Below are 23,506 nucleotides of genomic sequence, written 5' to 3'. Positions count from 1 at the left end.
AACTTGGTGGAGGGATGTAACATCAATCTCAAAAAATCATACTTTTATAATTCTTGCTTTATCTACAACATGTCATGTGTCTTTCTTTTTCAAAAAAAAATTATCTACAAGTCATTATGTAACTATTATATTCACCACTGCCACCAAGCCTTGTCAGATAGATCATCCATACTCTGTAGAAGCCAGAAGGGCAAGAGCAGCTACTGCTGAGAATGACATTATATTAAAAATATTTTGTTATATATGCATATAAGAAGTGGATCAAGCGGTAAAAAGCAATTGAGTCGAGCGTTCGATCTTTACAAATTTAGGTGTACGATCATAATATGTTCAAATCATTTCAAATGTTATTTTCTCAATTTATCCATTATTTGCAAAAATTTTTCGAATGTGATCATATATATAGTATTCTAAGAAAGAAATCAGAACTCATGTATATAATGTCTATTAAAAGGTTGATAAGAGTGGTTTGAAAGATATAATTTTCTTTTAATTAAGCAATTTGAAAATAAATTACCTTATATCATGTTGGACAATAGTTTTTGAGATATTGTTTAGCGTTTGATTCATGTCAAAATACTATTTCTATTATTTATTTATTTATAGTGTTCGGTGATTTACCGTTTGACGAAAGCTAATTAAACAATTGACATGACATCTACTGGGACAGATAATAACTACTAAAACAACTAATCTTACTCAACAAACTCTTAGTAAAGTTGAATGATAAAACAATAATCACAGACAAGCTATGGTGATCTCCGAACTTTTCGCAGTTCAATGAACATGATCTATATTTATTTGATTCCTAATGTTTATATTTCCATTGTATTTGTGGTTATATGGGATTGAAACTTATGGTGTCGATTTTTTGGATTGCCTAAGGACCCCATTAATGTTCAGACAATACCATTTTTGTTGTTGAAGAAGACAGTTCCCCTTTCGGCACAAAAGCCACTTACCCATACCCACCTTTCCAGAAAAGCTACATTGCAGCTTAATTCTTCCTTTTCCTTATAATTCAAAAATTTTTTTTTTTTTTTGAAAATTCACATTAAAGGCTTCAGTTTTTATTTTGTTTGTGAATTACAAACATTTGATTAATCTTAAACTATATACATATATATAATTAAAAAAATATGATGAAATTTATGTAATATTATAATTTGCATATTAAAATGTTGGCTTTTAACATAATTTACACAAAGTGAATATTATCATTTGTGTAAATAAAAATATTGTATAACATAAGCCACCTGGGACCTTAGCCCTACGGATAATACTTGACTACACCCGGCACTACCACTTAGCTTTGCCACAAAACAAGCTTATACAAATAATTAACAAGGTATTGGTTGAGGTAGTTAGCGGCCTCAGTTTCCCCAAAGGTGAAAACACAAGTTCGATTTATCGGGAAGCGTATTTTGTTAGGAGAGCTAAAAACCACGCACCTCTAGAAGAGATTAAACCTTCTGTTTAAAAAAAAAAAAAGCTTATACAAATAAAACAATTTGACATAAAAATAAGCCCACGCATAAAAAAATTTTGAAAAAATTTAGGAAATCATCCATTTTCAACTCATCATTTTGTAATCCAAATTAGGAAACCCCTCTCCTGTTATTGCCAATTACTAAACCAAAAAAAATTTGTTTTCTTAGAACCCAAATAGCAAAATGAATAAATTTAAATGATATGCTTTCTTTAAAAACCGAAATATCTAATAATTATTTAGTCAACATGTTATTAATAAAGGCAATAAATATTAGTTCATTTACCCAAATAATTGGATAGAATTAAAAACTGTATGAGAAAATATGAAATAAATTAATTAATAAAATTTCTATTACTTGATAGATTTGATGATAATTAATAATTCTCTAATACTTTATTGGCAAACCCTAATTTAAACTAAGGCAGCACCCAAAATGACCTAATACCAAACTTCTAAGGGTAAAGTTATCTCATTATAACAATAATATATAATTTGCTATATATATAAATATTCACACACACACGTATTCATTGAAGCCAATGTCTTTTGTTTTAATTTATATAAGTGAAATGTGATGTATAAGAAACATATGGAGACAAAGAAGACAACAAAAGGATGGACCACACATGAAATGGAATGGGACATGAAGACCATATTTTTTTAAGAAAGAAAGAAAGAAAGAAAGCAAGCAAGAAAGAAAGAAAGAAAGAAGACTGAGGCAAAGACATGCTTTTTTTTCAGCCAATGATTGGATTGAACAACAGGAGCCTCACTCTTGTCTTTTTGTTTAATCATTATTATAGGAATAACCCTCTTTTAGATACCCATTAATTAAAAAGCTTCATATATCCAACCCACTTATCAATTAGGTTAAGTTTCTCTTTCTTTTTCTGCCCTAAAATTTGGGATTTTTCAAATGTGTTAACCCTTATTTATGGCATTCAATGAACTAAATTAGAACAATCCCCTTTCCAAAATATATCCCCATAAATTAAATAAACAATATTAGTAAAAGCCTGTTAAAGTTTGACAGAATTAAAAACATTTGTACGTATTTATATATTTCTGCATTTCATGATGAAATGTCGGTGCTTTTTCCTTACTTTGTGTTCTCATTTTCTTTTTTTTCTTTCTGCTTTTTCTGTAGGTTGGAATATGAAAAAGTTGACAGCTTAATGTCAACAAGCAGCTTTGATAGGGTATTCAAACTTTTAAGTTAGTCAAGCTATTGCTTGCTCTTTCTCCATCCTTTTCCAAAAGTATTTGCTACTTTTTTTTTTTTTTTTTTTTTGATTTCCATTCATTATTCAATCTTTGTCTACTATACATTCAGGGAAATCCATTATTTGGTTAACTTAAAGTGAACTTAAGAGGTCTTTGATTCAAATAAGATAGGTTTTGTACTGTGTAACTCGTGTAAAATTCAATATTATAAAGCATCAATGCCTGAGTTTGTACATTCCATTAGGTTCTTTAATTGTTTAATTTTTAATTTGTATACTTAATTATTTCCTTAATCGTGATGATAATATTAAGTAGAGGACACTATTATTATTAGCTAACAAGATCCTTCGCTGCACATCAAGATATAGTATTCATGGTTAGTGCATATACGACCTGAATTTCTATTCTCCTGTACTCAGAAAAACAAGATCCCTAGCTAATTTAATTTTATTGATATATATTAATCTCTGATTAATTAATTACATCAGGCTGAGGTTAGATAATCATCACCTCTTGTTAAAAAGAGAATATCATTTATCAACAACAGTAATTATAAATTAATAATAATTGTCATTTATGAAATTTTTTGAACTAGAAAAGGAAAGTTGTTGACAAATTAAAAAGTCCATATATTGAGGTAAAATCATATGACATTAGAAGTCTGAATAAGTAATATTTAATTAGTCTACTTCAAAGTGCAATTGCTTTTATCATCATCTATTTGTTTGTATTAAATCAAGAAAATATGTTGTTTGTTAGTTTTCTTTTAACTTTATTCAGTTGATATTAAACAATCAGGATTCCATAGCTATAATATATTTTTGAGAATAAATGTTTTATTCTTTTCCAAACACCTCCTCCCCTCTTTCAATGACTACAATGTTGATTGTCCCCTAATGATTGTTTTATAGCAATTCAAATCTGCTCTCATGTTGATGCCCTAAGTTTTGGGTGCATTGAAATGCCAATATATTATTTCTTTTTCTTTTGATCACAACAATATAAATGCACATACACAAACTAAGGTTATGTTCGGCAACAGTTTTTTAAGTAACTTTTAGCGTTTTAATCGCTACTTGTTATAATATTGGTAACATAGCGTTTGAATTAACTTTTAAATGTTAACGTAGCGTTGTATAAAAGCTTAACTCCATGTAACATTTAGCTTTTTAACGTTTTATAAAAGCTGCTCAAACAACTATTAGCTGCTCAAACAACTACAAGCTACTCAAATAACTAAACGCTACTAAAAACGGTTAACAATTGTCAAAATAACTAATTTTGCTGAACAGAAGCTTATTAATAGGGATATAGTTGCTAATTAATTTTAAGTAAACCTAATTGTACTGTAGAGATATCAAAATTTTTTTAAAAAAAAAATCTTGAGGCATAATAATAATTTAAATGTAGAGTTTAATAGATTAATAATTATATGGAGTTTAATAAATTAATAATTCTCCAAGCTAGCTAGGAGTTGTATAGGAAAACCATGCACTTAGCAAGCACCATAGTACATAGTTTACTTTTATATAAATATAAATACAAATACACATTTAAATATTACATATGGTGCATAAGAATTTGCATACAAATGACAATGACCTTTAAAAATATAATACTAAGTTTTTCTATATCATAGCTTTGTACTTGAACTTAAATGGAAATTGAGTAGTTATTACACATGGACATAACTCTCTTTTCCCCAAAACAACAAACACAAATACACTTCTTTCCTAATTCCCATCACCCAATAAGCCATGATCAACCACCTATAGACATGCAAAACAATAGCAACATTAACAATAACCATAAGAGCAACAACCACCCCCATAGTAGCCACACCACGAGTAGCCGGTCATCGGATTCCGGTGAGCCTTCTGGGTCTGCAAGTGGTAATGGATGGGCATCAAAGCTTCTTAAAGAGTGTGCAAAAGCTATCTCTGAGAAAGATTCAACAAAAATCCATCAACTTCTTTGGATGTTAAATGAGCTTGCTTCCCCTTATGGAGATTGTGATCAAAAATTGGCTTCTTATTTCCTACAAGCTTTATTTTGCAAGGCAACAGAATCCGGTCACCGGTGTTTCAAAACCCTAGCTTCAGTTGCTGAAAAGAGTCACTCCTTCGATTCTGCTAGGAAATTGATACTAAAATTCCAGGAGGTAAGTCCTTGGACAACTTTTGGTCATGTTGCTTCTAACGGTGCAATCTTGGAAGCATTAGAAGGTGAAACTAGACTTCATATAATTGATATTAGTAATACCCTTTGCACTCAATGGCCTACTCTGCTAGAAGCTTTAGCTACAAGAAACGATGAGACTCCTCATTTAAAGCTCACTGTTGTTGTAACTGCGAGCATAGTAAGATCAGTTATGAAGGAAATAGGTCAAAGAATGGAGAAATTTGCTAGGCTAATGGGAGTTCCTTTTGAAATTAATGTAATAAGTGGGTTAAGCAATTTATCAGAGCTGAGTCGGGAAGGCTTGAGTGTTCAAGAAGATGAAGCTATAGCGATTAATTGTATTGGGGCATTAAAATTAGTTGAAGTAGAGGAAAGAAATGATGTTATTCAAATGTTTCATTCACTTAACCCTAAAGTTGTTACAATTGTTGAAGAGGAAGCTGATTTTACTAGCTCAAGATATGATTTTGTTAAGTGCTTTGAAGAGTGTCTTAGGTATTATACACTATATTTTGAGATGCTTGAAGATAGCTTTGCCCCAACTAGCAATGAAAGATTGATGTTGGAGAGAGAGTGTTCAAGAAGCATAGTTAGGGTTTTAGCCTGTGATCATAATGAAGAAAATTGTGGAGAAGGAGAGTGTGAGAGAAGAGAAAGAGGAAACCAATGGTGTGAGAGACTCCGGGAAGCCTTTTCGCCTGTCGGGTTTAGTGATGATGTTATTGATGATGTCAAAGCATTGCTTAAGAGATACAGAGGTGGATGGTCACTAGTACAACCTTCTCAAGGAGATGAATCAGTAGGACTTTACTTGACATGGAAAGAGGAACCAGTAGTTTGGGCTTCAGCTTGGAAACCCTAATTCCATTTGAAAAGCTTATATATGATGATGATGATGATGAGAGCTATATTAGCGCCATATATATTTCTACGTCTATACTCTACTACTCAAGTCATCAAAAGAAGGTATTTAAGTGATTGCCATGAAAATAGAATTTGATGATATGATCATTATGGGAGCTTCCTAGTACTGTTTTTATGTTTTCATTCAAAAATCTTGTTATCATATAATTATTCATGCATATTTTGTATTTTATCTTATGTCCAAGCTTTTCTTTTCTTTTTCTTTTCTTTCTTTCTTTCTTTCTTTCTTTCTTCTTTTTAATTTTCTGCTTTGTGCTTGGGAGTTTGTGTTGCTTTTAACTGCTTTTAGATCATTGTATTTGTTTGAAGGTGTTTGCACTTAGTGCCTCTTTTTTCAGTTCCATACCATCATCCCATCTCCCCTTTTGGATTGTTGCTTATTACTATCTTTCTTCTCAATGATTATTAGTTTTGTGCAATTTGTAACAAAATATTTATATGTATCCATCTCGATAAAGTTTAATTACACCTGTCATGTATTTTTAATTGCCTTCCATTCTCTTAATTAAGTACATTTTAATCTGTAATTAATTTTTTTTTTCTGGTTAAATAGGAAATAGATACATAGCACTCTCATTAACCAAACCATAGCAATTCTATAAATGATTAACCCGATTAATTATATATTCTAATTGATAAATACAAATTTATACATTATTAATTTGGTGGGCAAAATTATATTTTATTTGGTTTTCTTTGTTTCTTATGTTTCATATATATAATCTTCCTTCAACTGTCATGGCATCGTGTATAGAAGAAACAAACCTTTCTCTTTTGATTCTTGTTACAATATTGCCTACCAACCCAGCTGTTGGCATATCTGGTTCCTGTAAACCTGTATTCCTACCAATATATATTGAAAAAACTATAATTTCTATTTATGGTTTATGAATTTCTTGATGGTTATGGAGGGCCATGCAAGATCATTTATATGATTTAATTTAATTTGTATAGATTACCCATAAAGAATATATATATATATATATATATATATATATATATATATATATATATATATATAGAATCTAATCTTAAAGAATTATGATAATATAATTAACTTTTCTTTATAATATTTCTCATGCATAATTTGAATATGCCAATTAGGAAGTAGGAATGAACATCTTGAATAATGCAAACTTAATTAACTTATGATAATCACAACAATATAATAATCAAATTGTTGTTGGGATTGGATTGATTAATCTATAGTGAAATTATATATATTTCATGATTTATTTTATTTACAGATTTTAGAGCTCCATCGTAGATGATCTTCTTGATGATTCGAAGAAGTGAACATGTATATATATTTACTATCTATCTTTTAAAGTATAAAAGAATTAATAATTTAAACTCTAACAATATTTAATTTTCAAGAATTTTCAATACATTAAAAAATTAATTCCCAAATCTTTTAGTAGCTTTCTTGATTACCCTTGACAATCCTATTCTATAGGATAATAAACGAGAAATGATGGTTAAAGATAATTGTTAAAATGAGAAAAGAAAACACTTGCTTAAATCATAAATCAAATCGACCAAAATAGATATTTTAAAAATATTATTTTCACTTTATCATTTTTCGATTAAAAATATCATTGTTTCAGTGAAAATTTGTTTTTAATTAATTTAATTCATAAATGGACAACTTCAAGACTCAGTCTAAGAAAGTCAATTTCATTTTTTAAGAGATGATATTTGAAGATGCTAATATGGATAAGGTGTGGAAAGTGAAAACATTCTCATGCATATGAACTAGGGTCCTTGGATCAGTTCCATCTAATGGGACATAACTATTAGAATTATTAGAAAATCATTTCATGTTGCAATGACAACACACATCCATATCCAGAGACATTAACCTTAATTATAGTTATATTTTTTCATTCTCAAAGAGAAATTAATAATAATTAACATTAAAGATTTGAATTTTCTATTGTGTTGGAAAAGGGAGAAATAAGGACATACATATGATGAAATATACAAAAATAATTTTTTTTTTAAAAAAAACATAAAGAAGGGGAAAAAGAGATAGAGCAAAAAGAGATAGAGCAAGAAGAGACCTTGGTGGCAAACAGATGTGTACCAACTAGATCCCATGTTTGCCTCTCTGTCTAGTGATTTGAATAGCATATTTGCTTTGAATTACCATGCACATGCACTCCCTTTAGTCCAACATTATATAGTGGAAAACAACTTTTCTAGATTTAGATAAGACCTTGTACTGTTCTTCACATACATTTCTGTGTTTCTCATATACATACACTCACTTCCTTCATCTATATACATACATTGCATCATCACATGCTCACATAAACACATACACTACCTTCATATAGGCATATGGACACATTTTTAACAGTGAAAACTGAAAACCCTCTTCTTCTTCTTCTTCTTCTTTGTTTTTAAATATTAAAATTGTTCCTCTCAAAAGCTTTTTTAAGTTTGATTTGATCATCATCTTTTCTTTTTCTCCCATTTATTTATTCAGTTCATATGTTATGGGATTGATTTTTCCAAATTCATTATTTATTTGATTTGCTTTTAATTTGTCTTTTATTGTAGATTCCTAGTGAAACTTTTTTCTTTTAAAAAAAAAAAATGGATTAGGTATATTTCGTGCACAAGATTAAATTTTTTTCTCCTAAACAAGTTATACGTTCAAAAATTATTTTCCAAATTTAGTCCTAAAAATCAGATTTTTTTCGTAAACCAAAAAATGAATTCGCTTTACTAATTAAGTCGATCCATTTTTGAAAATTTTCATAAGAATTGTAATTGAGAAAATTTTCTCGAGCTGACCATCTCTTCCCTTCTAAGGATTGCTAATATTGAAAGTGCACTTAATTGAAAGAGCAAGAAACCCTAAATTTTATATATTTAATTATACCCTAGACCTAGAAGAATCTTCTCTTTCAATGAGATATATATGATAGAATATATACAAGGATAAAAGTACAACATGTCCTACACAATTTTCTGTGGGTAAAATTAAAATAATATATATAAATTAATGGTGGAACACCCATTTCTCCACTTGGAATTAACTTAATAGCTAGGATGGAATGAATGAAAGCTAGCCCCTCCAAAAAAGAAAGGTGGCTTTCAAAGTTGCTCTTTCGCTATCAATCGTATTTTTATATTTTGATTCCTATCTCTTTCTTCCTTTCTAGGGCCCAAATGAAATTGTAGGCAATTTCATATTATTTAATTGTAGTATGATGCACCTTTTCTTTCTTTTTCCTGAACAATGAATGTAATTATTGGTACTACGAGGAATGATTGATTTCATCATGCAATTTGTAATACTATTGCCATTGTGTTATTGACAGTCTAGTTCATCATTCATAAGGAATGATTCAAGTAATACCACACTATTGATTTCAGGATAACATCTTTATAAAATTAGAAATTTCATCCATTTTAAGTAACTTTTAGTGTTATAATCGGTCAAAATGCTAAACGCTATAACCTTTAAACTAGTTTTTAGAGGTTAAAATAGCGTTTTGTGAAAAGTTAACTCACATGACGTTTAACTTTTAGCTTTCATAAAAAATTACTTAAACAACTAAAAGCTAAACACTACCAAAACAATTAACAACTACCAAAACAATTAACTTTGCTGAGAAGATCCGAAGTGATAATCACTGACTTTAAAATAAGATTAGCCCTGTATATAAGGGATTAGCCCTATATATAAGGGAACATTTTGCTCTTTTTCGTGAGCTTTCCCGACGCGAATCTGAATTAATAAGACTAGACTTTGAATAGCCCATAGTTAAAAAAAAAAATTTTTTGGGTCGCCTTTATGAAAGGAGTCTTTGGGTCTAAGCCCAATAATTCGAAATAACTAAGAAATCACCTAAATGCGTTATCTTTCACAGACTCAAAGGCCCAAAACATAATGAGTATGGGTAACAATTTCGGCCCATAATAAGTTCTTCGGCCCATTAATAATGAACAACAACTCTGGTGTAATAAAAACAGATTAATCGGGGTAAAAAGGAGAACAAGGGGCATAAAGTTTTCTAGGGTTTAAGAACCAGATATTGTTGGCCTATATATATAATGCCTGTGACCATCGATAGAGGTAGGGTTTGAGGCGTGCAGTCTTAATTGAGATCGCTCAAAAACCTCAGTCAAAATGGTATTCCACTCTTTCTCCTTTCTCTTTAGTTGATTTGATTTTTTGTTATAATCTGGTATGCTTTGTTTTGATTGTTTCTTATGTGTGATTGCTTAGTCTCTCCTTCTTTCATTTTTTTTTTTGATTTTTTAAAATATTGAAATTTGGAACCAGTTGAATAATAAAAAATGGTGGGTTTTGATTGCAGATCTCATTTCCTTGATTTATCTAGTGTCTTAATCTTTTTGAAAGAAAAGTTAGATATGAGGAAAATGTATATGGTGGCTATGTCTTTAGGTAGCTATCTTTTTTATTGCAATTTCCAACAAATTATATGAGTTCTCAGACACTAGTTTGAGATTTAAATATCAACTGCTGTGTAGCATTAAGCTGTTAACAATGAAGTGCTTAATCTTTTAATATTTTAAAGTTTTAAGTTTGGAATATATGGATTCTTGAGGTTTGGTAGAAGTGGGAAATTTTACTGAGCTTGATCTCTTGAATGCTTCACTATCTGGTCAGTGTGGATTTTTATCTATTCCCTCTCGACTCGTTCCCTTGAAGCAATAGTTTTTGTGTTGCTTTTGTTAAATCTGTCCCTCAACTTTATTATATTGAATTGAGGTGTTAAAACTGGAGCAACTATATTTACACTTTTTCTTATTTTAAGGAACATCAAAATGGAGCAGTGATGAGTCCTACAGACCTGTAATGATTTGCGGCAATGATCGCAACTCTTTAGAACATCTAAGGGACTGAGTTCTTTAATACATTATGTTCTCAAAAATATTAGTAGTCTCTTTTTATGCTTTAAGAATACTGTGTGAAAATTGAAATGTGAAGGCTTTTTCAATCTTTGTATTAAGATCACAGCTTTACACTAATTTCAATGGGTTAATGCTGCTTTTTGTGAAGCCTAAAAAGTTGTTTCCCTCGCTATCCAAGGCTGAATTTTATGTTGCATTTGGACGTTGGGAAACTACATTCTCTTGTTTGCTGTTTTGATTCATTTTTTTCTTTATAATTACATTATATTGGTATTTTTTTGATTATGTTATATGAGTTGTACCGTTGGAGTCATTCTCCAATGTGGTTTTGAGAAATCATTTGTTGTAGAGATTCAGAATATTATATGTTGTGCACCTTTCTTTCTACTTCAGCTATTACCCTTTTTTATTTTGTAGTGCACAACACTAGAGCAACTCTTTTTTAGCTTCAGTATTGGAGCAATGATGAGTCCTACAGACCTGTAATGATTTGCGGTAATGATCGCAACTCTTACGAACATCTAAGGGACTGAGTTCTATAACATATGTTTTGAACTTTCCGGGCAAGAAACGGAAGCTTTATGTAAATCTTTATTTAAAAACTATAACATCACACTAAGTGTAATTAGTTAGTGTCTGATATTTGTGTATGTCTAAAAAGATGTGTTATAATTTTCATTGTTTGTACTTGGAAGTTTATTTGTATAATGTAATGGCTTCATGTTTTATGTAAGCTTACAGCTGTATGCTAAGTTTAATTAGTTAATGCTGCTAATTATGAAGCCTAAAAAGTTGTGTTTCCCTCGCTATCCAGTGCTGTAATTAATGCTGTATTGGACGTCGGGAAACTACATTTTCTTGTTACCATTTTAGTAATTCTTCGTTGATCATTACATTTGTCTTGATAGTTATGTCCTCGAATTATAATTTTGTTAAAAGTGGGTTGTTTATCAAATTGATGTCCTTGGTCTGTGCTGTTATATTGTGATTCCAATGAATGTATTTCAGTTCACTTTTTTTCTGTTCGCAGGACAAATTTTTGTTTAGTTTCAAAATTAGTTGTATGAAGTGCTTCTTAAAGGCTGAAATTTGTTTTATTTTGATAATACGAAGTGCTTCTTAATGGCTGAAAATTTGTCTTCGGAAATATTTTATAACCCCCTGCTGGCTCTGCTGATAGGTTTTGATAAAAACTAATGTTGGTTTTTTTATACAGCCCAAGCAAATTCATGAGATTAAAGATTTCCTTCTCACTGCAAGGAGAAAGGATGCACACTCTGTGAAGATAAAGAGGGGCAAGGATGTGGTCAAATTCAAGGTTCGCTGCTCCAAGTACCTGTACACTCTGTGTGTATTTGACTCTGAGAAGGCTGACAAATTGAAGCAGTCTCTCCCTCCAGGTTATTTGTTAAACCCAATTTCTTAAATGATTAGCTCGATGTTTATTAAAAATAAACTTGGTAGTTTTGTTGCTTGTTTAGAAAATTTCAAAACTAATTGAAATGTTGGGCATTGTTCTTCCCTCTGCATGGGTGATTTCTGGGTCTCACACCTAAATGAATCTGTTTTTAATCTGTATGCAGGTTTGAGCGTGCAAGAGCTGTGAAAGTTGACAGCGATTCTGAGCTTTGTGGAATATTTTTTAGGATATGAACAAGAATCTCTTCTGTGTTGATGTATTTTTGAGATTGAAATACTTGTGGATTTTGGCAATCATTGCTTAGTGGATTTTTTTGTAGTTATGGAATTTAGAACTTACGTGTTGTGTGATTTAGGCTTCCATATCGTTCTCTCAGGGTATGTTAGATGATTTTGTCATCTCTTGTCCTAGCTTTTCTTTTAGATTCATTGGTTCATTTATATATGTCTCTTGCAAAATATAAAAGTAATTAATTTTTTTAAATAATAAGAAATTTATCTTTTATTTTAAAATGATATATATTTTAAAATAAAATAATTACTTGAAAATGATATATATTTTGAAATGGTTGAATATAACATGCACAATTTGGTTAGCTGACCATCTCCCTGTCTGTATTACATTGCTGGCCCATCTCTACCTCCGGCGACAACAAAAACAAAAAGCCCAGTGCATTCGATCTCCAATCCGTAGGATTCTAGATTAGCCCATCATCCAAAATGTTTTTAAAAAGGTGAGGAAGAAAATAGGATAAATAACTATTTTATTGTTCAATTTTGGGCACAATTATAATTTTTTACTCTTGTTTGGTAACTTATATTGATTATAGCTAAATAAAAATAACATTTTAGACGGCTAACAAAGTTTCAAAGACTAATAAGTATATTCATTGAATAAAAGAAATTATATTATAATTATAATAAATTTCAACTTCAAAGACTAATAAGTATATTCTTTGAATAAAAGAAATTATATTATAATTTCAACGACCAAAATAATTATTTAGTCATATAATAAAATAAAATTAGTAACAAGAAGACAAAAATATTAAATGATTAAAAAAAATTATAATTGAGTTACTATTTAATCATTGATTTAGTGATAAAAATGACAGAAATTATATGTAATTTTATGATATGACATAATAATTATATTTATCAAGCGAGACGAAATTATAATCATGATCCAAAATAAATAATTAAATTATTTTCAAATAAAATAAATAATTATATTATTGCTCCATGTAATAAAGAGAAATTAGTAAGAAAAGGACAGAAATATTAATTGACTGAAGGAAAAAAAAAGTAGAAAAAGTGATTATTGGCTTAACTTCTCAGTCCCTTGAGAAGGCTTCAGCTAGATCATGTTTATAAATTAGAACAATAAGTATACGTATAAGCATAAGTGATGCGTTTATCATTTTTGGCTAACATCGTATCATTAAATTATTAGTCGCAAAAAAAATAAATAATCTTTAATTATAATCAAATTAACATATGAGAATTGCTATTTTAAAAAAATAATTATGAGATTCTTAAATTATGATTTCTTTCGTCTAAGTGACAATGAAAGAGCCTTTAGGAAACTTGTGTTTTTTAAAAACATAAAATAAATATTGGAGTGCTAATGTAATTATAATTTATGTTTTTCCTTTATTAGCCATTATTAGAAAAGGTACAAGAGTGTTGGATTGTGTTAATATGTGGGAAGCAAGCATGCATAGACAATATGGATAACTCATGTACAAGAAACTTATGAGCAAAACAAAATATATAATTAGCAAAGATTTTTGTTTGTTAATCAAAATGATTAACCTTTTTGCTTAGAGATTACTTGCAAATGAGTGTGAGAAAGAAGCTAAAACTTGTTTGGTTTAGTGTTAATTAACTTTAGAACATCACATAATTGCAATTGCTTTAGCTTTATTCCCTATTTTAAACATATTTCCTATTAAAAAAGGTTAATCATTAGGTAATGAGTCATTAGAGTAAGTGTGGCCAAAGTTAATATGAGTAATTATTACTTAATAAAAAAAGAAGAAGAGGCCTGCCCCTCCTCTTTCTTTAATGATGCACTTTATATTTATATCTATAGAGTTGCAAAAAATAAAAATAAAAAAAAAATAAATCATCTATTTTAGAATTATTAATTAAACTAATTTTTAAGGTTTCTTTTTAGCAAATATTTAATATAAACAACATACATAATAAAATGTTGAAAATTTTGAAAATCATAAATATTAAATTTTACGTACCTTATTGAATTTATTTCTCAAGTTCGCTTAAAACCAAATAATTGATGCAAAAAAGTGAAATTCATTCTTTTTCAATATTAGCTCAAAAATTGAATTATAAACAATAAGATAATAGAAAATCTATTTATTAGTTAATTTTAACCTTAGAATTTATTTTTTTTTTAATTTAATGGTAAGATATTATCATTAGAGTTCAGTTCAAGGTAAATCATTTTCGTTAATAATAGAAAATTTATGAAAATTAAACTCTAAATTTATTCCCTAACCCTTGGATTTAACCTGAATGGCTAGCTTAGTGACAAAGAGCACTTGCAGAATTAATTATTATGGCTTAAGTTATAGATTTGATCTTCTGTGATGCAAATTCCTTCGACTAGCCTTTTTACCTTTGAGGACGAGTGAAAATTAATCAAGTTTGTGGGCCGTTAAAATAGACACGTACCGCTAAGATTAGCCAAGTATTTATGATGCTATATTAATTAGTGGAGTTAAGAGTTTTGTCTTATTAATGATTCAACAAAGAAAAAAAAGTAGTATTAGTATTAATCATAAGCAATAGTATATTGTTGTATGACTTAATGGGCAACATTTTGCAACCACTACTATGGATTTTATGGTTTGACTTTGTCATGTCAACCATTCCACCCTCAAAGAAATGCCTCGTCATTGCTTTTTATTATTATTATTATTTTTTTTTTTTTGCAACTTTAACTACAGAATTGCAATATCTACAATTTCACTCCGATTTTAATTTTTTTAATTATTAATTATTTTAGCAGCGTGTAACTGTTAATTATTTTAATTGCTTTTAAAAAAACGCTAAAAGTTAAATGTTATATAAGTTAAGTTTTTATAAAATAATACATTAATATCTAAAAATTAGTTCAAATGCTATCTTACCGAACACTATAAAAATAACATTTTGAGTTTTGAGTGGTCAAAATGCTAAAAGTTATTAAAAAAACTGTTACCGAACACAATCTTAACATTTTAGTTATTTTAATAGTAACCTTTCATAAAACGTTAAAAATTTAAATCTTACGATGAATAACTTTTTTATAAATAAAAGTTACTTTAAAATGCTAGTTCACACATTATGTTAATGAACACCGAAAAAAATAGCAAAAGCTACTTAAAAAAAACTTTGCCGAACCAACCTAGATGTAGTTTGTTTTGATTTGAAAAATTTTTTAAATTAAAAATTAGTTTGATTTATGATTTTAAGTTTAAAACTGCTCAAATTGGACTGAATCAAATACAAAAATATTCTAGATTTATCAAATTAAAGTGTTATATTAAAAGCTTTAAACCATTAACTGATAATTCCATATGAATTAATACAAGAATATATATTTTCCTATATTGGGATTTCTCTTTTATTATATTTACATTCAATTTTCAACAATAAATGGATTTGAAAGTTCAAATATCAACCATGAGTCCAAATAATTTTGTGGGTAAAAAAAATCCAAAAATTATGAACCGTTGAGATCTGTATCATGCAGTGGAAACCAACAATTGATTTGAATAAGTAGGAGCCAAATATTTTTGTGGGGCAAACTTTTGTCTTGCAAGATCTTCTAAATCAAACATTAATGTGATGTTGTGTAAAAATTAATGAATGAGTTGGATGTGAAGCAGCCAAATTTTGAGTGGGGCTAAGACACAACCCACCAACCTAAAATTAACCATATGTTGATGAGTGTACTAAAATAAATAATTAATGTTGTACTTAGCTTATCTTTCCAAATTATATAATATAGCAATACGACAATAATTTAATATTAAATAATTAAATTTGGTAATGTGTCAGAGATTAAAATATTAACCTATTATATATATTAATTCAAAATATTTAAATTCCATGAGTGGGTAATCTCAAGAAATCAAAATAATCATTTTTTTTTTTGTTTTTTAAAATTATTATGTTCATTCTTATTAGTCTTGGATTGAGACTTAATTGTTGTTGTTGTAAGTAAAGTTCAAACATGTCATGTGTGTAGTATCATTCACACCATACTGTAGTTTGGCTAAGTGGAGCTGATGATGGCTGCCATAGATAGCCCACAAATATAGATTTTGGAACAGGGAGAAATATATTAGAACCTTTATTTAAAAAAAAAACTGCGATATCTTTAAATTATGATTTTTTGACACTTTAATCTTTTTGTCCGAGAGATCAAAGTGTTAACGAGAATCATAAGGGAAGAAATCAGAATGCTAATAGAAATTATATTAATTTTTTGGTCAATTAATAATTAAAAGATGTTGTTTTGAAAGAAATGACTAACATGTTAATAAAATTAGAAGTTACAAATCTTATAATTAATTTTTTAAAATAAAATTCTTTAATATGAATAAAATTTATATATAAACACAACGTGTCCTATGAAAACCTAATTTTCTCACCATTGTCAAGGGCTAAAATTAAAAAAAAAAAAAAAAAAAAGAAGAAAAGCATATTGATTTTGCCTTTTTGAATAAGATGGTTAATTGGGTCCACTTCCAATATCTAGCACATGCATGATATGCGTGGATTGAGAAGCATAAGCCCCTCTCCACATGTTGAAGAAGGAAAAACTAGTACTACAACTAATAAAATAAATAATTAAAAAAAAAGGTTAATATAAATAATAATTAATAATAATAATAAGCAAAATAAAAAATTGTAAGAGAGGACACTGCAATTGCTTGTTATCTTGAGGATGTGACACCTTTTCAGGTAGCCGACAATCCATCACCTTGTTCCTAACACTTCCCATCGCTCTGCACATGCACCCATTTGCATTTCCATACACATAAAAAATATTGACCTTAGAAACCCACAGAAAAAAAATATATTAACCTTAATTTAAGTAAATTATATTACCAAATACATTATTAATTTATTATAAAAACCCATTACCTAAAAGAAATAATAGAAAAAAAAGAGCCCACAAATTAATGCAAGTTTTAATTTTTTTTTTTTTTTTTTTTTTTTTTTGCTTTTGTTCTCTGATAAGATTCCTTTCTCCTGCAAGAAAGAATTTAGGGGAGACCCTTTTCCTTCTTCGTTATATAACCAGAAACTCATTCTAGACAGTTTATTTTATATTATTTTTTCTCTTCTCTATAGTGAATTGTGTTTTGTTCAAATTAATCCAATCCAAGCCAGTTTAAGTGGGTCAGATTTTTTGTACTCATTAAGATGTTGAATGTGTGATATATGGGTCTGTGTCAGTTACTGACAAGTTCTCTCTGTTTATATGGATTATGTAATGACAATCATGCAATAAGCCTGGCATAAATTATTCCTTTTAACCTTTTTCTGTTTCCTCCAAATTTTCAGCTCCAATATGACCAATATGAAATAAGGATTTTTCAATTTTCTTTCTTGGTTGTGCTTTCCTTTTCTCTCTTCTTATCTCCTTCCAATAATAATAGTAGTAATAAAAGTTTGCCTTTTTAACCATTTGAATTGGATTTCTCTTTTGGCTTTTATATTGAACCTAGAAGAAAACTCAGCTAAAATTTCCTCCAAATTTGCTGGCTTTCCAATTTTGGATTTTCTATACAAATTGCTATTTATTTGTTTTTTATTAATTTTTGGGCATAAAATGCCAAATGCTACCATCAGTTACAGACTTGCAGTCATTTTCTTTTCTGGGTTGTTGAGTTTTTTAGTACGATTCATTTGTTCCTGTCCAAGCTGTACACCATTATTACTCCAATATTATTGAGAAAATCGTATTTACTTTCTGGGTTGTGTTTTCTGATAAATTTCTTTTCTTGATTCTTAAAATTTCATCTTTAGTTGGTCCTTAATTTGCTTACCTTTTTTTTTTGGATTGTTGGGTTGGACTCTATAGTTAATGCATTTTCTTGACGAAAAACCAGATGGTGTTTGTTCTGTCTTTTGTCGCTTTTCAATAAATTTTTAATCGGCATTATTAGTTCCATAAACCAAAACATCCTCCAATCTCAGTCTTGTGCATTCTTTTTCTCTTTCTTTTGAACTTGATAAGATTAAACTCTTTCTGGTAACAAATTGTCATCTGGGTTTAAAGTATAATATTTTCTTTCCTTCTATAATACCCAAAGTCCAAATCTTTGATTCTTGGTTTCAAGTTCAACAAGGGTTATTGACAAAAGCCATTTCTTTCGACAGTTATTTCAAGTTTTATATTATTTATATGTCAAAAACTAAACTTCTACATCTAGGCATATCACACTGATGCAAATTGAAGGTTTCTTAAGAAATGGCAAATCTTGTCCCCGGAGTGCTTCTCAAACTTCTGCAACACATGAATACAGATGTCAGAGTTGCTGGTGAGCATAGGTCATCTTTGTTACAGGTAGTGAGTATTGTACCGGCACTAGCGGGGGGTGAGCTATTCCCTAACCAAGGGTTTTATCTCAAGGTATCAGATTCATCTCATGCCACTTATGTATCTTTACCTGATGAACATGATGATCTCATTCTTAGTGATAAAATCCAACTGGGTCAATTTATTCATGTTGAAAGGCTTGAATCAGCCTCACCTGTCCCTATTCTTAGAGGTGTTAGGCCAGTCCCAGGAAGGCACCCTTGTGTAGGGAGCCCAGAAGATATTGTAGCTACTCGTTCGCTTGGGTTCCTCAATAATAATAATCTTGATTCAAGTTCAGGTTCAAAACAATTAGAGAAAGTTAAATCACCTGTAAGAGGGATTTCAGGCAGTAATAGTGGAAGAGAGAAGGAAAAACCTGTGGTGGGAGTTAGACTTGATGGTAACGCCAATAAGGAGGATTCATCAGATAAGCGAACATCTTTTAGCAGATCAAAGTCTCAATTGTCTAAACCTACATTGAATTTGGATTTGAGGAAGGAAGCTTTGGCAAAATCAAAATCATCAAGTTCAAGGTCTATTCCTTCCTCTCCTACAAGTTGTTATTCATTGCCTACTTCATTTGAGAAATTTTCCACTGGGATTAAGCATCAGGCAAAGATTAAGGGGTCGGAGAAGGGAACAACTAAGGCAGGAGTAGCGGAAAAGGCGAATTCTGTTCGTGGGGCAAGTCCAAGTAAGAGGGTACCAGTCATCAAGAATATAGTTCAAGGGTTTGAGCTGGGGGCCAAAGCCTTAAGAAAGAGTTGGGAAGGGAATGTGGAGGTGAAGAATCGGGAGAATTCAAAATTAAGGGCAGCTAAACACGATCCAAAGCCTGAGGCGCGGAGTATTTCTGTAAGTGTAATTGTTTATAAATATTAAATTTAGTACTAGAATGTGATTTGTTTGAGATGCATTTAAATTAATCTCTTCAGTTTGCATATAAACAATGTAATAGGTTTGTACTGGGTTTTCAAACCTGATTCCTTTTATTATCAATCCTTGGTTTTCACTGTTCTTAGTTTCCCAATTGGTGCAACAGTTTTGGAGATTTATTGTTTAGGATGACGTTATGTGGTTTGAGGGATAAAGTTATTGAAATGATGATTGCATCTCTTAATTATCCTTATTTTGTGATGACTCCCTGAAAAGTTGTGAATATCTTTTGCTTATTGCTATATTTTACAATTCAGCTTTTGTTGTATCTTGCCCAGCTCTACTGAAGCCAAATAACTAGGTTTTACATCCAATATAAATGTATTTGGCAGGCTCCGAGAAAAAGCTTCTCAGGTGAGAGGTTGCCATCTAAAGAGGACAATAAGAGCCGACTATCTGCCAAGTCATCCAAAGAGGAGAACAGAAATCCAATATCTACAAAGAAAGTTTCTTCAAATGGAAATTTGGATGATCATGAGAAGTCAAATAAGCTAAGAACATCTGTTGGAAAGAAATCGTCAGGAGACCTCGGTAATAATGGGTTTCCAGGAAACTTGGTCAAGGTTGCAGTAAATAGTAGGAAATTGACAGAGGGCAATGTTACATGGAGTTCGCTCCCCTCTTCTCTTGCTAAGCTCGGAAAGGTAAGGTCTCTATGGTGCATCTGACCTTCACAACTTAATGCTTCATCTTTTCTTGTTGGGGGTTGGGCATGGAGACAAGTTTTATAATTTGATAATGCTTTTTCTTTTCTGAAAGGTCCCTATTTATCAAGTATTCAATAATATGCAGCTTAAGTGGATCCTGTCATAATTGCTGGCAGCCAGTTTTGTTAAACTATGATCCAAGTTTACATAGAACCATAGACATTGTACAGAATTTTTACTTGCAACATTTGATTAGATAAACTAACTAGAAAAGTATAGAACCCAAGCAGAATGAAGTTATAGATGTATATGGTAAGTTGCTTGTATCCTGGGTGTAATTACTCTGTGTCACATGCTGCTTTTAGTTTTTTTTACTCATTTTCTTGGGAACATCATCCATATGTCAGTATCTCAAATTAATACTACAAAAAGATCCCATGCAATGTAACTTTCTTTCTACATTAGCAGTTAGCTTTAGGTGTCAATATTTGTTCCTCATAAATTAAATAGCCAAAAATAAAAATATAAAAATTCCAGTTGACTGTTCACAATCACTATTTCTTAATGCATGAATTATTTTGAGGGCCAATTATTTTAATTTCGTGTGCTCTTTCTTTGAAAAAACTTTATTCGTTTGGTTTTCTGGTCTTCTACAAGTCATGTTAAGTTTCATACCTGCTTTCAATTTTCTCATTTTTATTTCTTATTCACTATGCAGGAAGTTATGAAGCATAGAGATTCTGCACAGACAGCTGCAATAGAGGCTATTCAAGAGGCTTCTGCTGCAGAGAGCTTACTTCAATGTCTAAGGTAAGTACTGGAAATTAAACTAGAATTATTACCATTTTGTTTGAAGTTCTGACTGGCAGTGTACTTTCTAGGTAAGAATTCAGTGTTTCATGTAGTTTCTAGTATTACCTGAACCACATTCTTTTCCCTGGAAGGCTAATTCATAAATCTTGTATTTGTTTAAGGAACTTAGAGGACATTGTTAGTGGAGTCCGTCAAGTAGTTTGTAGAATACTGATAGAACCTAATGTAAGTGGTTCTTTTTTTTTTTTTCCCGAAAGGAATCTAAGTGGTTCTGTTAGTTTAACATTGTTGTTTTCTCTTTGACTACAATATAGTTGCTAAAATTGTAAGGGATTGGTTACACTCTAGCCTTTTGCATTCTTTTGACATGGATTAATTTTAGCTCTAAGGATCTAAGGTACATGGTTTGGGAAGGACTAAATGTGAAGCTCTTTTGAACATTTGTAGTCTGAAATTGTGAGTTTTTCTTTTTGCTTTTTACTAAATGCTATATAGCAATGTATCCATCAAAATGCTATATGGAACTGCAATTGGTAGAAAGTGAAGAATTAAAGAAGCAAACTTAACAACTGTCTATGTTCTCTTCTGTGTTTTAACCTCATAAGTGCACATCAATGACAATTCAAAAGATATTTTTTTATCTCCTTAATTGAATGGCTCTTTTTTTTGGATAAAAAACATTGCTCGTATCATGAGGGTATATGATGCTGTGAAGCATGGTAGTCAATATCCTTCAGTTTCTTATTTTATTAATTTAAAATATAATATTTTGCCTGCTTTCAGTAAAATAGGTGCTTTATATAACATACCATGGACTTGTATACCATGCTTTCTTGAATATGGAACCTACTACCAACGGCATCTCTTGCATAATTTAAGTGGTGTGCATTAGGTGCATAATACTTTCATGATGAATTTATCTTTTTGGTCTTTTTTCCATAAAGAAACAGTTATCATGACATAGGCAAGGTCTGAAAGTAAAGTGTTATGGTTTTGGTCACACATGCATGTTGTTTGTCTTTCTAGTGTCATACGAAAACAAAGAAAAAAAAACAGACATGCTTCAGTTTTCAATTAATGCTCTGTGATTCTTCCCTCTCTTCCATTTCAATTGACTGCACTCTTGTCTAGGTGTTCGTTTGCCTTATGTGTCCTTTATGCATTAGAATTGTTCTGCATGGATACTCGAATAATATTTAATCATTAAAGACTTTTAGATATCCATAATTTACAACCGCTCTCCTATTAGCTTTTTGTGTAATCTATTTATGGTTGAAGTGTTTGAATCTGTGAGCTTACAGCTTGTCTGAATTGTCGTATGCTAGGCTTATGTAGATTTCCTGAATCCAATGCAGAAATAACTTCTTGATGTTTAATATAATCCTTGATAAATTGGTTGTAGGCTATGTTCTCCCCCTGCCACCACCAACCCCCCCCCCCCCCCCCCCAAAAAAAAAAAAAAAAAAAAAAAGAGAGAGAGAGAGAGAGAGAAGAAGAAGAAAGGAAGAAATACTATTGTAACATTCTTCACACTACCTTTCTTGTCCCCTTCTTCCAGAACCAAAGCTATGGCACTCAACAAGTATGTTTGTCTATGTTTAAGTGTTTCTTAAATTTGCTTGTAGAAGAACCATAAATTGTGTAGGAGTCACAGCCTCTGTTTGGGAAAGAGAAAAGTGGAGGAAGGAAAAATAAGGGGGAAAGTTTTTTTGATGCTTTGATTATATAGAATTACTAACTTTATAGAATTTATTAAACTGCTGAATGAGAATGGAATTTTGGATCCGAAGAGCCTTCGAGATTCTAAAAGGGGTTATAATTCTAGACCGAAATGGCATTTATTTAGATAACACCGGTTTTAAGCAATAGTGGAAGGATATTGGGTGAAATTCTGCAATGCTAGGTTATAACTTATAGTTTGTCACTTGCTGTAGTCACTGCTGTCATGGAATAAATAAAGTGATCCAAACTTGATTCTAGACAATCAACTGTTAGTGGTTCAACCTAAAAATTCTAGTTTGAATATGATAGCAAATGAAAAGAAAAGGTTTATATATCTAGTAGTATAATCTTTGCTCTCAAAGTTAAGTAATAAGATTGGGGGGTGGAACTTTTGACAAAATTGTCAAAAGAGGCTCTGATACTGCATTCAAGAACTGTTTAACTTTGACTTCTATGGTCAAACTTATAGATGTAGGCTTGAGAATAAATTTAATATCCCTAAGATCATTTGCAAGACCACAAAGCCCTTTGAATGGCTTGGAAGTTAAATACAAATATAACTTCTATAGAACAATATTAAGGTCATTATAGTTGACAACAGTCGGAAGCAGCAATAATGGAAACAAATCCCAATGTGGAGAAGAGCCAAAA

General features: G+C 30.4%; 3 protein-coding genes and 4 non-coding genes across 7 annotated transcripts in view; all 7 read left to right on the top strand.

Moving 5' to 3' along the window:
• Nucleotides 1-4,306: 4,306 nt before the first annotated feature.
• Nucleotides 4,307-6,307, top strand: LOC105628419 (protein SHORT-ROOT). The gene has a single exon (XM_012209826.4). It carries the CDS (start codon nucleotides 4,398-4,400, stop codon nucleotides 5,757-5,759), a length of 1,362 nt encoding a protein of 453 aa, XP_012065216.1. The 5' UTR covers nucleotides 4,307-4,397; the 3' UTR covers nucleotides 5,760-6,307.
• A 3,515-nt stretch (nucleotides 6,308-9,822) lies between these two features.
• On the top strand, nucleotides 9,823-12,532 carry LOC105628418 (Ribosomal L38e protein family). Its single transcript, XM_012209825.4, has 3 exons — nucleotides 9,823-9,968; nucleotides 11,931-12,114; nucleotides 12,298-12,532. Exons 1-3 carry the CDS (start codon nucleotides 9,966-9,968, stop codon nucleotides 12,318-12,320), a joined length of 210 nt encoding a protein of 69 aa, XP_012065215.1. The 5' UTR covers nucleotides 9,823-9,965; the 3' UTR covers nucleotides 12,321-12,532.
• On the top strand, nucleotides 10,629-10,712 carry LOC119371085 (small nucleolar RNA SNORD25). Its single transcript, XR_005178648.2, has one exon. It is a non-coding gene; the product is annotated as a small nucleolar RNA SNORD25 (small nucleolar RNA).
• LOC119371087 (small nucleolar RNA snoR136) lies at nucleotides 10,788-10,934 on the top strand. Its single transcript, XR_005178650.1, has one exon. It is a non-coding gene; the product is annotated as a small nucleolar RNA snoR136 (small nucleolar RNA).
• LOC119371084 (small nucleolar RNA SNORD25) lies at nucleotides 11,170-11,253 on the top strand. Its single transcript, XR_005178647.1, has one exon. It is a non-coding gene; the product is annotated as a small nucleolar RNA SNORD25 (small nucleolar RNA).
• LOC119371086 (small nucleolar RNA snoR136) lies at nucleotides 11,427-11,570 on the top strand. The gene has a single exon (XR_005178649.1). It is a non-coding gene; the product is annotated as a small nucleolar RNA snoR136 (small nucleolar RNA).
• A 4,902-nt stretch (nucleotides 12,533-17,434) lies between the features above and the next one.
• LOC105628417 (GPI-anchored adhesin-like protein, putative (DUF936)) overlaps nucleotides 17,435-23,506 on the top strand; it is a 7,540-nt gene continuing 1,468 nt past the window's right edge. The window contains exons 1-3 of the mRNA XM_012209824.4: nucleotides 17,435-19,592; nucleotides 20,006-20,317; nucleotides 21,039-21,130. Of these exons, the coding sequence (XP_012065214.1) occupies nucleotides 18,627-19,592; nucleotides 20,006-20,317; nucleotides 21,039-21,130 (1,370 nt within the window). The 5' untranslated portion in view covers nucleotides 17,435-18,626. The remainder of the gene's footprint in view (nucleotides 19,593-20,005; nucleotides 20,318-21,038; nucleotides 21,131-23,506) is intronic.

This window comes from Jatropha curcas, chromosome 1, assembly GCF_041381405.1.
Source record: "Jatropha curcas cultivar XTBG-Jc1 chromosome 1, XTBG_Jcur_1.0, whole genome shotgun sequence".
Lineage (NCBI taxonomy): Eukaryota > Viridiplantae > Streptophyta > Magnoliopsida > Malpighiales > Euphorbiaceae > Jatropha > Jatropha curcas.
Note: the sequence above shows the minus strand (reverse complement) of the source record. Positions and strands in the feature narration are given on the sequence as shown.